Source organism: Phoxinus phoxinus, assembly GCF_949152265.1.
Source record: "Phoxinus phoxinus genome assembly, chromosome: 15".
Taxonomy (NCBI): domain Eukaryota; kingdom Metazoa; phylum Chordata; class Actinopteri; order Cypriniformes; family Leuciscidae; genus Phoxinus; species Phoxinus phoxinus.
The window spans coordinates 30244802-30259379 of NC_136890.1; the positions used below are offsets into that span (position 1 = coordinate 30244802).

The 14578-nt window shown below is 36.7% G+C and overlaps 2 protein-coding genes across 3 annotated transcripts in view; both read left to right on the forward strand.

Moving 5' to 3' along the window:
* The window catches only part of cdk16 (cyclin dependent kinase 16), a 29175-nt gene extending 18835 nt beyond the window's left edge, over positions 1-10340 (forward strand). The window contains exons 11-17 of one of the 2 annotated variants that reach the window (XM_079637776.1): positions 31-151; positions 1657-1754; positions 1867-1972; positions 2080-2122; positions 3379-3469; positions 3892-3969; positions 6819-10340. In XM_079637776.1, the coding sequence (XP_079493902.1) occupies positions 31-151; positions 1657-1754; positions 1867-1972; positions 2080-2122; positions 3379-3469; positions 3892-3969; positions 6819-6856 (575 nt within the window). In that variant the 3' untranslated portion in view covers positions 6857-10340. The remainder of the gene's footprint in view (positions 1-30; positions 152-1656; positions 1755-1866; positions 1973-2079; positions 2123-3378; positions 3470-3891; positions 3970-6818) is intronic. The other variant, XM_079637777.1, reaches the window with a different exon arrangement.
* A 1471-nt stretch (positions 10341-11811) lies between these two features.
* tsr2 (TSR2 ribosome maturation factor) lies at positions 11812-14136 on the forward strand. Its single transcript, XM_079637780.1, has 5 exons — positions 11812-11987; positions 12324-12414; positions 12496-12587; positions 12680-12847; positions 13505-14136. The coding sequence occupies exons 1-5, from the start codon at positions 11907-11909 to the stop codon at positions 13628-13630; spliced, it is 558 nt and encodes a 185-aa protein (XP_079493906.1). The 5' UTR covers positions 11812-11906; the 3' UTR covers positions 13631-14136.
* Positions 14137-14578: the final 442 nt, after the last annotated feature.

Below are 14578 nucleotides of genomic sequence, written 5' to 3' on the forward strand. Positions count from 1 at the left end.
TTGTAAATTTGTTTTTTGTTTGGTCTTCAGGTCTGGCACGAGCAAAGTCGATTCCCACCAAGACCTACTCCAATGAGGTGGTGACCCTCTGGTACCGCCCCCCTGACATCCTATTGGGCAGCACAGATTATTCCACTCAGATTGACATGTGGTGAGCATCCAACTGATGCTTTATACTTTTTGTGGTATCAGTTATTTTTGTATATACTATTATTTATTAATATTTTGTTATAGTATTTTTATAATGTGCTTTTGTCATTTTTATTTATTTATGTTTCTATATAGCTTAATTGTTATTTCAGTTTTTAAAATGAATTTTAATACTTTAACTTAAACTTATTTAATGCAGTTAGTTGACAAGGCAACATTTCTGAGTTTAACTCAAGTTTTTCTAATACATCTAATATTTATTTTGTATACACGGTTTTTAATAGTTTTAGTTAACATAGCAATGCTGATTATCACTAGTAAATATATATTTTTGTTGAATTGGCTATTATTATTATTTTTTAATTATTTAAATGTTTTTATTGAAAGTTCAGGTTTATTCTATTGCTATTTCCACCATGTACTTGTTGAACAACGGCTAGATGTCACGCAGCAGATGCCAAAGTCCTGCTTTTTAACTTTTTTTTTTATCATGTTAGATGTGAATGGTCCCTAACATGGTAAAAGTTCTCGACTATTGAGGAGTGATTATTTGTGGTTCAGTCTGGTGTTATTTCAGTAACCGGCTCTGATGGATTGAGTCAATGATTTGAATGATTCAGACATTACCTTTGTAGTCTTTTTATGTGATTCATAGAAAGAAACCGCTCATAAGAGCAATGTTCATGCATCAGACTACAGTTTCATGCGCAAAGACAGTTTGGTTCAATGTTGTTATTGTAAACATTGTTGTTATTGTAAACAAGTCATTGCTACATTCGCCCAGGTTGCAACAAGGGCCCTCCCCTTTTTTTCCCCCTCCACCTTAAGAGAACAATGTTTTGCTGACCTTTAAAGATGGTGCGTATAGCAAAAGCTTGATATCTTTTTGTTTCAGTCCATCTTAAATCGTGCCGTTTTTACTCGCTTTTCGGCTTAAGCTTTTCAGGGTCAGTATTTCTACCATGGGTTGTTTCGCCAAATTTATAGTGCAAATGCAGATAAAATATGGGTTGCTTTTAAAAGAAGAAAAAAAATGGATACATACATAGTCAACAAATCGGAAGACCTGCAGTGTAAATGTGGCCTAACTGAAATAAGTTCAAGTACTAAAATTACTGAAAGTAGAACTGAAATAAATAAAGCTAAATAGATAAAGCTAAAAATGACAGAAGCACATAACAGAATTACTCAAACTTAGACTAAATTTAAATTGAATTAGCTTTTATTTTTTAGATTTTCATTTCATTAATAAATACTATAACATATAAATTATACTAAAATAACACTAAAATATATATACTTTTTCCTTCTACCTCTAAATCAGTTCAGGCACACTTTGGAAACTTAAAATGATTTATTTTACCATGGTGCTGTAATTGAAATAGCAGTGCAGGAAACACTGTTAATGAGGCTCTCTGTTTTACTGTGGTAAAATCAGCGCACACTCTTATGTCGTAGCTTCTGTAAAGGTGAACTTAAATTGAGTTTTAATGTCTCTCTTTGAAGGGGTGTTGGCTGTATCTTCTACGAGATGTCTACAGGTCGACCCTTGTTCCCGGGCTCCACGGTGGAGGAGGAGCTGCACTTTATCTTCAAACTGCTCGGTACTGCTCTCTCTCCCACTCTCTCACTCTGCTCTTTCTGGCTCTAGATCTGACAGTTTGTTTCTGTGTGTGTCACGGTGTTATTTATAAATCCTCCTGCGTCTTTTCACAGGTACGCCCACAGAGGAGACCTGGCCCGGAATAACCTCTAATGAGGAATTCATCTCCTATAACTACCCCCGATACCGTCCTGACTGTCTCCACAACCACACTCCACGGTAACAACAGCTGTCCTCTGGGCCTGATGCCTGAAACGCTCCTGTTGTAAAAACAAATGACACTCTGTCGGAGGTCATTTATTGAAGTTGCAATTACTCTCTTGCAGATTGGACAATGATGGAGTTGATCTTCTGTCGAAACTGCTGCAGGTGATTTGCATTTATTAAAATAGAAATGTATAGAAGATGAAGATGATCCCACCTCAAACTCGCCCCATTAGATGAGCCAATGTTGCTATGTTAGTTTGGTCAGAATGCTTGTTTGAACCACAGTGTTTGCATGTTTCTAGAAATCACAGCTACGAATGCCTTGCTTTACAGTAGGATATCCTCATTAAGCTGGTTACGTATAAGATAAAGTATTTTTAATAATGACACTTTTATTATATGGCTGTTCTCTTGACAGAGTTTAGCTATCTGAACGTACATTCTCTACTAAAAACGAATGCATCTCTTGTTTGCTTGACAAATGTCAACATTACAATCAAAATTAACTTCAGTACATTTTTATTGTGCATGATTCTTCAGCATGTTATATCCCCCCAAAAAACACGTTGTTTTTCATTATAACAGTTATTTGATCTGCTTGAAACAACTTTTCATCGTCTATTTCATATTATCATCAAATAGCTTTTAACTCGTTGTTTTAGGCTACTGTTGTAAGACACCTAAGTCTTGCCAATATTCAGTGCATAATTCAATGCTGGTTAACGTTAGTGTACTAAAGATTGCCTGAAATATGAATAGATTTGAAAAGTATTGGGATGTATTGAGATGTTCTTGAGGGTCAACTCCCTTTCCCAGTCAGAAAAGCCTCCTCAAAAATTATGATTTAGGTGCAGATCACTGCTGTGCAAACAAGTTCAGGTCTCACGCCATTTTTATATAGAACGCCCACTACTAATAATTAAATCAATTCCTGATGAATAAAATCTAATTTTTTTCTTTTTTTATAAAGAAAAATTCTTAGTTTAAAAAAATATATATAAACACTAAGACAACACTACAGTAACATACTAATAAACAAATCCTAAAAATATATACATTTATGTAAATATACATTTTAACATGCAATAATTTAACACACAATATTCTTTAAAATATCTTAATACAACACATTAAGTTAAAAGAAAAGAAGGTAACCACATTTAAAAGATGAAATAATTAAGTTTAAACTAAATGCCTAACATAATTCTGAAGTTTTTGTCTGACATTAGGTTGACTTCTAAAAAAAGAAGTGTATTTTGGTAGCTTGCCTTATACACTACTGTTCAAAAGTTTGACACTGTGGAATGTTTTTGAAAGATTTCTCTTATACTCACCAAGGCTGCATTTATTATCAAAAATGAAGTAAAAACTTAATTTTGTGAAATGTTATTAGTTACTAACACTGGACTGTGTTTCAGTTTGAAGGCAAGAAACGGATCGCAGCAGAGGAAGCCATGAGACACCCGTACTTCCACTGCCTGGGAGAGAGAACTATCACACTGCCAGACAGTGAGTTCACGTGTACACACACACACACACACACACACACACACACACACACACACACACACACACACACACACACACACACACACACACACACACACACACACACACACACACACACACACACGTGCATCTCCTACCACAGAGGAGATTTATTATGGTGCCAGATAACAGATGCATGCGCGATCACACACCTCACGCTGACAGATAGAAATATTAAAGTGTCAGACAGAAGTCTCACACATACACACACTTTAGTTCAAAAGACGTTTTTAATTCCACCGAGCCGGTATGAGCTGTTCTGTATTTGCACTGAATCAAGTGAGTGTATGTGGAAATAAGCTTACTCTGACCCTTAACGCTGTATCTCAGCACTTGTTTCAGTTCAGCGTATCAAATTTAACTGTTGAATTTCTCACTCTCAGCTACATCAATATTTGCACTTCAAGAAATTCAGCTGGAGAAGGAGCCAGGAATGAGGACGAACTCTCTGTCAGAATCAGGTAAATCCACAGATCACCGCTGGCCGATGAGTGATGAATCATGATGATAGTTTTGAGCTTGATCCATCAGTGTACTGTGTGTTTGTGACCCCTTTGTGTACGGCAGCACGTCAACTGGCATTACTCACAAACTGTCAGTTACCGTCAAGCTGTCAGAATTTGTATCGTCTAAAATCTGGCCGACGTTCAACTTGCATCATCATACAGGAAGACAGGAAAGGGCTGTAAAGTGACCAACTATGTTTTCTGAAGTGAACAGATCTGAAATCAGACAATTGGGTCGGGAATCAAAAACCAATATTTAATGAATGAATTTGGTGATGGATCTGCATTCTTATGCCAAATAAATATTCTGACTGTTTCCTGCACCACTAATCTGAATCTAAGAATCGAATAATGGAAATCGTTAAAGTGATAATTCACCCAAAAACTGTAAACTCTGTCTTTTTCACGAAAGAAGATATTTTGAAGAATGTTGGTAACTAAACCGTTTCGGTTCACATTGACTTCCATTGTATAAACAAAAGTACATTGAAGTCACTGAGAACTGAAACTCGTTGGTTATCAACAGTCTACAAAATAGTGTAAACAGCAGAAGATCTGTTTTTAATCTGCTTTAAAACAAACCATGGGCAAATTAATCTGTCAACACCTTTTCTGAGTATTTTCTGCTTAAAACTGCAGTGTACTTTAAACGGTCTAAAAAACGAGGTTTGAAACTGCATGTTTTCTACCAAATATGTAACTAATTCTGTCTACGTGCGGGGCGGGGCTTTGTCTCATGATTTTTAAGGATGCTGATTTTTATAAGACAGCTGTCCGACTCTTAAGATTCAGAACGGGAACATGGTTTGTGTAACATTAGCAACACATTATTAGCGGTTTGATAACGTAGTCTAGCCAAAGTCTAGTCAAATCAATTACCGGTATGTCGACTTTTTTTTTCTTAAATTCTTTTATAGCCTAGAAATCACAAAATCTCCCTTTATAATCACTAAAAAGCAGTCACTCATCTCAGTGTGTGAACTCACAAAGTTGCATTATAATCCATAAAGTTGTCTACACTGCTTAATTAATCTCATTTACATCGTGTCTTACTTTTGTTAATGAGAGTGTACTGAAAAAAAAAAATTGAGCTGTGAGTGGGTTCTGACTAAATTAAACACCCCGATTGGCCAATGCGTACAAGAGATCAACAAACATGTCTGTGATTGGCTACATTGCCCGCTACTGCAAAAGCAAGTTGTTATTGTGATGATCAAAGATGAGTTCTAAGAAATAATAATCCCTTAACTTTTAATGTGTAAAAATGTTTGGCTAGTAGTGTAAACCCGTGCACCTTGATTCCGGAAATTGCATAAAGCCAGCCAATCGGATAAGAACAACCAGTTCTTGCTATATAGTGTGTAATATTCATCACACGGTTCTTCTGAGGCAGGACCTATCATTTATATGACTTTGGTGACCGCACTAATCCTTTACCATTATCCCAGTCATAATCCTCCTGAATTTATTCATATCCATCATATGAGAGATGAACTCTGATGCTCATCATGACACCGCTCATTTTCTGTGCTCTCTAATACTTCTCGCATTGCTCATCTTCTCTATCCTAATAGTTTTCTCCTCATCCTGCTCTAGTGAGAGATGCTGGTTTACTCTCTCTCCCTCTCTTTCTCTCTCTCTTTATACCCCCCCCCCCCCAATCGTTACTGTATCCTTCATCTCTGACTGCCTCATTTTGGACCGTTTATAACTAGTATTGAGATTCACGTCAGGTGATCCAATCACATATACCGTTATACTTGTGATGGCCCAAAATGGATCTTGATATCTCTTTGTTCTTAACATCCATCCTTTTTCTTTATTCTTCATCAACATTTCTACGTTTATTTCTCGTGTAGACTCATTAAGGCACATTTATGTTGACAGCGATGCTTTATACATCCTCAGGAGTAAGTTCTTGTTAAGCTCCGTGTGTTATGCGGCTCATTCAGTGCTAACTCTGTTTTCTGCTCTGTTTTTCCCACGGTCTTTCTGTCTTTTCTCTCCCCCTGCCTATTTGTATGTGCTTTGATGTGTTTTTTTTTTTTTCTTGCTTCACTGCGCTCCAGAGCTTTTGCAAAGATGTCTAAGGTTCCGGCATACCTTAGGTACATATTTGTCGCCTTCCTCTCAAGGCAGGAGGACACAAACACCAAAACCGCATTTCTTCCCTTGAGTTTCCTGTTCATCTGTACATCTGTTCTGTCCAGTTGTACCCCACAGGAATTACATAACATCTCTATCACTCCTCATATATTTAAAAAAATACATTTTCTCGCTGAACAGAGTACATAGACCTAGGTAGGCTTGAAGATGTCATGGACTCATGCACTGCTTGAAATTAAGTAGATGCTCCTAATAATGATTTAAACGGATTTATATCACAAAATGAGTGCATTGGACATGAGTTTGAATGTATATCACCTTGACAGAGAAAGCATAATGTAGAAACGGAGGTGAGGAGCTTGCTGTGTGAAAACCCCTCTTTCCGAATCCTCACCAAACAAGAAAACAGCCCAGGCTTCTCTAGAGCTTTAAACTGAGCATGTGTGGGTGGCTGTGTGTTTGGGTGCACGTTGACATGTGTTTGGGTTTGGTAAGCCTACTCGTCCTACTCTCATGCCCAGTTCTCTAAATGAAGCGAGCGCTGCTTTTCTCTCTCCGTCCCTCTTGTTATCCTTTATACCCTCTGACGGTCCTCACGAGTGCATTCGGTTTTCTCCTGCTCAATGTTGCATGCACCATTTAGCCACTGAACGCTGTGTATGTAGCCTAAACGTCCTCCTCCTCTTCTTTTTCTCCAGTCAACAGCATATCTCAACGGCAGAGTCTGCTCTTCTGAGGGCACGTGGGGCGACGGCGGACGATATACAGAGAGGAGACGTGTCCTGACGTGAAGATGAAGGGATATCTGTTGTTCATTTCTCCGTCCGAGTCATTCGCTAGTCCTGTGGCATTATGTGTTTAGAAGGGGTCACTGTAGTTGTTTACATGGAAAGGCTGAGGATGTTGGTTTGTGTACTTTGTTTTCTTTGTTTCAAATGATGATGCACTCCCCCCTTCCCTGTACACATTACAAACATGTTCTTCCTGTTTGCTGTACCTTCTGGACGTGGTTGCGTCAATCCAGCCGCTGTAATCTACCAATCAGACGCAGAATGTTATTGGATGACCTGCTTGGGTGCATAGACTTCATCCTCTGACTGAAACAAATCAACCTGTTTTATTTTCAATACTTCTCAATTGTAATGTAAAAGGAAGGCCAGTTTATGAAGGACCGTGTCATGAATGCTGTCAAGAAGAAGCCAAGTTTCTCTAGTCTTCCAGAATAATAGTCCTCTTCATTAGCGTCATCAGCCCTCCCATCCAAAGATGAACATTTAGTACTATGCCGACACAATGGTTCTCCAATCATCATCATCGTCGACCTTAATTGATGCATTCGTTTTTGTATTCATCAGAACATTGATGACATTGTCAACTTTTGCTTTTGTTTGCATAATCATTTCACTTTTAAGTTGTTGTTTACATTTTTTTTTTTTTGCCATGCAATACAGTTTGATAATCTAGAATATGGTTTCACCAAAGACCCACATGCCGTTTTTCTTTCCCTCTTGGTTTGACTTTGTAATGAGCTTCCACTCCCATCATCATGTTCAAGTGAACCCTCGATCAGCTACACTGTGTCAAGGACAAATAGTTTGTGCAAAGCAACTTATGTGTGTGTTGCATTCAGGAAAGCCTCGCATAGTCTCGACGCATTTCCTCCAGATGCCTAGTTCAGGCCTTGTTGATAACTCTTCCATTACCGCAGCTCTTTGGGCTGTCACTCGAGTTGAAACCCGAGCTCAATTCTCCGTCGGTTCAGTCAGGGTGATGAGAACTCATAATGGGATGCCCGGGCGCATGCGGAGAACCGGTCGGCTCAGGTTTCTGTCACTCTGCAGAACAGCTGAGTGCGGTGGATAATGTTCCGCATCTCGCCCCGGTTGTTCATACTCCGCAGGTTTCAGAGCGCATTGGTGTCGCGTAACACACCGCAAATTTACAACGCTACCGTCCCCTGGCATGTACGAATCAGGGCCTCTCTGCACAATGTCTGCGATTTTATGCAGTCCCACAAATGTGATTATTGGGTGAATCTATGAGGGGGGAAAGTCCAGGTGATATTTTACACCAAAATAAAAAGAGAGAAATAATACATTTTATTTTGCTTAAAGAAAACACAGCCTATTTTTAGGACCATTCATATTGTTTTGTTTTGGATTGTGACATTTATTTTCATTACCAATGAATCCCCTAATTTGTATTCCTTTAATGTAAGAATATAATTTAAACTGTATCTGAATAAATTACAACCTTTTTATACAGCGCATTTAATATATTGTATTTTTTTAAAAGCATATATCTATATATATATATATGGTAGTATTTGTTATACCGTCTTTGCTGATGTACATCATTTCACAGCAACTTTTTACTGTGATACAGCATTATTTACTGTATTAAGAGAATGACTAACACTTTCAGGCGCATTACAGTAATTAGAGTGGAAAATAATAATATTAAAAGTCTAAAAAATAATGTCACCATGGAAAAGACAAGAAAGTTCCTAAATAAGAAGCTTGATTGTTTTTATGCAAAATATGATGTCTTATTTTATTTTCTCTATTTTAGTGTGAAATGAGACTGGATTTTTGTGTGTGCAAGATTCACCCCATTAGAGCTGAATGCAGAGGTGTTCTAGACTTGATATTAGTGATAGTAAAATATATAATTTTTTTACAATTAATTCAAGCAATCCCAAAAAGTTTGGTCTGGTGATAGATTGTGACTTCCCTTCCTCCTGCTGGAGATGACCTGTGAATACCTGTGCTGCATATGTGTGTGTGTGAGGGGAATGCAGACTTGCATGGCAGTGTTGTAAAGTTGAAGACTGTGGTACTTTGTAAATAGCCTGAGAATGTTTTTTTTTTTTTTTTTTTTTTTTTTTTTGGACGATCAGAGGTATGGAGAGTGCAATGAGAAGATCCTAATAATGTATAATTTTTAAAGCAAAGAAAAATATCATTTTTGTTATACTTATCATTGATGACGTTGTTTATGATGTTATCTTTCTCTTTTTTTTTTTTTTTTTTTTTATAATATGTAGTAACCAGACGTTACTACCATAGGAGACTCATGTGGTTGTAGATGTTTGTTAGTTCATAAGGATGACAACGGCTCATAAAGCTTTCATCTGGAATGCGGATGGATTACGGTGAAAGGGCTTCAGTGGATAAATGTGGTTGAGAGGAAGCTAACTGTTCATTACTGCGCAATAATTGATAATTTTACGCAATAACTTGTTTTGTTTTTTTTAAATACCAAAACCCTCTTGATTTGAAAAGAATTTGATACTGATTTTCGGTAAGCATTGCATGTTAAATATACAAAAAACAAAACAATGAGAAATTGTCATGCAAACACTCAAGGCTGTTTTATTGGCCACTGTATGAGGAATGGAGTCAGGGAGGTTTTGATATGATTGCCGGTGAAATGCTTTTATACATGGAGACACTTTGAGCCAACATGGACTTCATACGGTTTTCAGTATGTTTCTTTTGTACAACTCAACCTTTTTGAACGGGCATTTTATGCTAAACAAAACTTGATAATTGATCAGTACAGTATTATTTGCTTTAGCTTTTTTATTTTGCAATTGTATACACTAAAAGAGCCCAAAGTGTGTGGATTTTTAGCCATTTTACTGCTCTTCTCCAGTTGGCGTTTGTCCGTGTGTGAAGGCATGAAGGGAGCAATGAGGTCTGCTGTTAGATACATATGTTAAAAGCAGTTTAAACAAACACATTAAGCAATACTCACTGTTAATGCACATTTCACATCTCAAGGATATCTAATGCAGGAAATCCTCTCAGATAGCCATAGTTTATTTTCTGATTGACAGCAAGTAAATAAGTGTGCATATATGAGTGGTCACTCGTTTGAGTCTAGAGATGTTAACCACGAATAACAAGTGTTTGATGCATTGTTGAAAACTCCTCTTCTTCCCTCTATTCTTTTTAATCTGAGTTTTGTATTGCAATAGTCAAATCTTTTCACACGTGAAGTATGTTGACATGAAAACCTTTATCAATAATTACACTACACAACAATGACTGACTGTTTCTTCATGTTGCTTGTATGAATGCTCATTTGCAACTAATTCTGTCAATTATAAAGCAAGACGTGGATGGAGAACATTGGCACAAACAAGCCATAAAACATTCAGGTTGAGCAGAACAAATGTGAATCATTTTTGCTGGCAATATAATCTATGTCCCTAACTTCAATTTTGTTTTACTTTTTATTTAATTAAATGTAATATTTATATTAGTGCTGTCAAATCGATTAACCACGATTAATTGCATCTAGCATAAAAGTTTGTGTGTGCAAACCTTTGTTAATTGTGGTTACCGGTAATCGATTTGACGGCACTAATTCATACATTGTTTGTATATCCATTTTTGGAAAAAAATCCCAATATATACTTAGAAGAAATCCACACATTATCAGATCAGCCACAACAGTACCTTTTGAAAAAGCTTATAATATTGACCACATTAATGACCATTAGTGACACATCAGGTCACTCGCTCGAACAAGTCCTTTGTCAGCTTGTGGGTTTATTTAAAAATCACCTGAAAACCCAACAAGCAACCCATAGTTGGACACATTAATTTTTCACAAATAAAGATGGCTTAATATTGACTAGTATATGCACGAGTTTTTATGTGTTCAGGCACCAATATAAAATGTATATGCAAATCCAAAAGGTATAAACAAACTTGGTTTTGGAGCAACTTTAAAATGTGCCTTTCAGATTCAGTAAAAAAAATAAAAATACAGATATGAAAAGTGATTAATTTTGGAATGAAAAGTTTGTTTGCATTGTGAATGCAGTCGATAAATCAAATAACCAAGAGAAATGGCACCAAACTGATACCACTATGAAATATGACCAAATTTAAAAAATACAAACCCTTCCTCACACTTATGTTTTAAGTGTTATCCTTAAGGAAATGGTATATTTATGATTACATACATGGCTCACACAGTGACCACAGTTGACCGCCCGGATGAACCTGAAAAGTGACACAAGAACTTATTTAAAATCCATATATAAAGTCTTTCCATTGTGCATTGACAATATTTTTGTGATGTTCTTAGCAGCCACATATTTAAAATGAGAATTTCACTGCATAAATCACCGCAGGTCTTTCTCCTTTCAAGATTTCTGAGTAGTTAATATATGCGCCTCGACATGTATTATACAGCAGCTTGATTTGTTGACTGCTTTTCAGCTTTTGCTATTGGTCAATGCCAAAGTTATCCGAAGCCTTGCATGGGTTGGTGTTTAATTTTTCCGAGGAATGTTATAATGCTGACACCCTGCTTTGTGTTTCTTACTGAGCCAGTTTTACTGCAGAGAATTACTGTTATAATAAAAACCACATTATAACCCCAGTATTCCCAGACTCATCTTTAAAAATGTTATTATTCTGTTCATTTATTGTATCAAAGATATACAATTCAATAAAGGTATGTACATTTCTGAATAATATTTGTACCAGGTCCTGTTATTTGTGTCTTCTGCTATACAATGCTTTTTTGCTTGTCTAAAAATGTAATGACTATATATATCAAATATGTGTGTATATATATATATCTTTGTATGTCAAAAAATTTAATGTCACTTTTACAGTTATAGCAAGGGTTTTTAAACGCATAAAGGCTACTTTCACTAAACATCAAGTTACTAGTAAAGCAGTTTCTGTGATTGATTATTTTGCCTTATTCACCGCCCGCCTCTGAAGTCTGTGATCGACTCTTCAGGTCTGCTGATTTTCAAGATGGCGCCGCTCACATCTTCCACACGTGAATTGTTCAGTGAGGCAGTTCGGGCTGTTTTGGAAACGTGGCCGGTGCTGCAAGTTAGTACATTCATAACGTTACATTCCGAAAAATATAATATTCGTTGAATATTGTCATATTATTAGGCAATTTTCACTTTAATATTCATAAATCTGACTGCTAACAGGTTAGCATGTTAGCGCTCCAAAGTATAAACAAGAATTGATAATACAATAAACATATATGCAGTACCCTTGCTTTAAGTCACGTCTTCTTGTCGCGATATTTAGTCTAGATGTACAGGAATTGTGATTATGCTCAACTCGATTTGATCTTCCTCCTGGCAGCGGCTGCAGCAACTTCTGATTTAACGTTATAGATGTAACGGATTTAACGAGCTCAGTGTTTTCTCCCAGATCGCGGTCGATAATGGCTTCGGTGGAGCTTACAGTCAGCAGAAAGCGGAGTGGATGGTGGACGCGCTGCAGCAGTATTTCAACGACAACGGTCAGAACCGTCGAATGATTCCCACTAACACTGTAGGATATGTTCTGATGTGTGTGTGTGTGTGTGTGTGTTTCCTCACAGATGAGCTTCTGCAGGACGAAGTGGAGGATTTCATCTCACACCTCATGAACAATGAGTTCGACACGATGGTGGACGATGGCAGCTTGCCTCAGGTTTGCTTGCTCTTTGAATAGACCTGGATCACATCTGCTTACAGATGGTAAATGTGTGTTTGTGAAACTCTTCCGGTCTTACTCTTGCTCAGGTGGCACAGAAGGTGTGTGTGATGTTCCAGCAGTGTCAGCAGGGCAAACTGACGGACGTCAGAGAGCAGATCAACCAGCTGATTCTGAAGAAGAGCGCCGGCAGGGCGAAGGCCACACCTGCCAAAACACCTGACGATGATGAGGATAAGGAGTGTGAAGATGAAGAGGTACAGTATATATATGAGAGAGTACTATTTTTTTCTGTTAAAAAAAAAGTCTTCTGCTCTTCAAGACTGCATTTGATCAAAAATACAGAAAAAAACAGTAATATTGTGAAATATTATTACAATTTAAAATATTTATTTTTGTTATGCAAAGCTGAATTTTAATTAAAGATTTCTATTTTGAATAAATGCTGTTCTTTTTAACTTTGTATTCATCAATTAATCCTTAAAAAAGTATCATAGGTTATAAAAAATATATTAAGCAGCAGCACAACTGTTTCCAACATTGATAATAAATCAGCATTTCTGAAGGATCACGTGACTGAATACTGGAGTAATGGTTGATTAAAATATCATTTCTTTTTGTGATGCAAAGCAACATTTTGTAAGTATATTAAAATTAAAAACAGTTTAAATTGTAATATTTCACAATAGTACTTTTTTTTTTTTTTGGGTTGATCAAATAAATACAGGCTTGATGAGCATAAGACATCTTTCAAAAACATAAAAAATAGTAATGTTTCCCAACTTTTGACTGGTATTGTATATTTATGTATGTGTGTAGATGAATAAATAATCTGTGTGAGAACATTTTGACTTGCATACTACATCCAAACGTCCCTTTAAGAGTGTAATCCGCTCACGGCTGTGTTCTCTCAGGCGATGGATTGTGACGGAGGCGCAGAGGGCCCGTCAGTCGACAGCGCAGCAGTGGAGGAGCTTCCACAGGACACCAGTCATGAGGAACAGGATGATGGATGGACGCTTGTATCTAGGAAGAAGTAACTGGACCTGAAGTATTAGGACTGATGAATTTCTCAATTTAAAAGACATTTTAAGGGCTTCTTCTACTGTGGATACTTCTCCATTTGCAACTGCTATAAACTCATGAAACCCACAATATATGTCATGCATCTGACTGATGTTTAAACAGATCGAAACGGATGGATTACCTCTCTGGACCTCTTGGGGTTTCTTTCATAAATTAGTTATTCCAGTGATTTTCATGTGCGTATGATTTGTACTGGTCTGCTTTTGTGCATTTACAAATATGTATATAAATTGCCATGACTGATTTTTCTCTTTGACTTACTCTGTATACCGTATAACTTGTAGGTTAATGCATGCAATGGTCCTTTATCGCCCCCTTCTGTCACTGCAGTATCACTGCAACTGTAAAATACAGTGCTGAATTTTACATCTTTGTGACACTGGATCACAAAACCAGTCACGAGTAGCACGGCTATATTTGTGGCAATAGCCCAAAATACATTGTATGGGTCAAAATTATAGATTTTTTTTAGTAGAGATCATGTTCCATGAATATATTTTGTAAATTTCATACCTACCATAAATATTTAAAAAATAATTTTTGTGAGTGAATGCAGCACAATCGCCAACAGATATGGACAACCTTATAGGTGATTTTCTCAATGTTTAGATTTTTTTGCATCCTCAGATTTTCACATTTGAAAAATGTATCTCTGCCATATTATCAAATCCTAACAAACCATACATCAATGGAAAACTTATTAATTTAGCTCTCAGCTGATGTATAAATCTCAATTTAAAAAAAATTACCCATGTGACTGGTTTTGTGATCCAGGGTCACCTATGTAGTATTTCATTTTTTTTTTTTACATTTTATACACATTCTGATACATTTTTGTAATCAATGTAAGATAAAATACTTCAAAATCGTGAAAAAAATCTAATTGTTTTTCCATGTCTGAT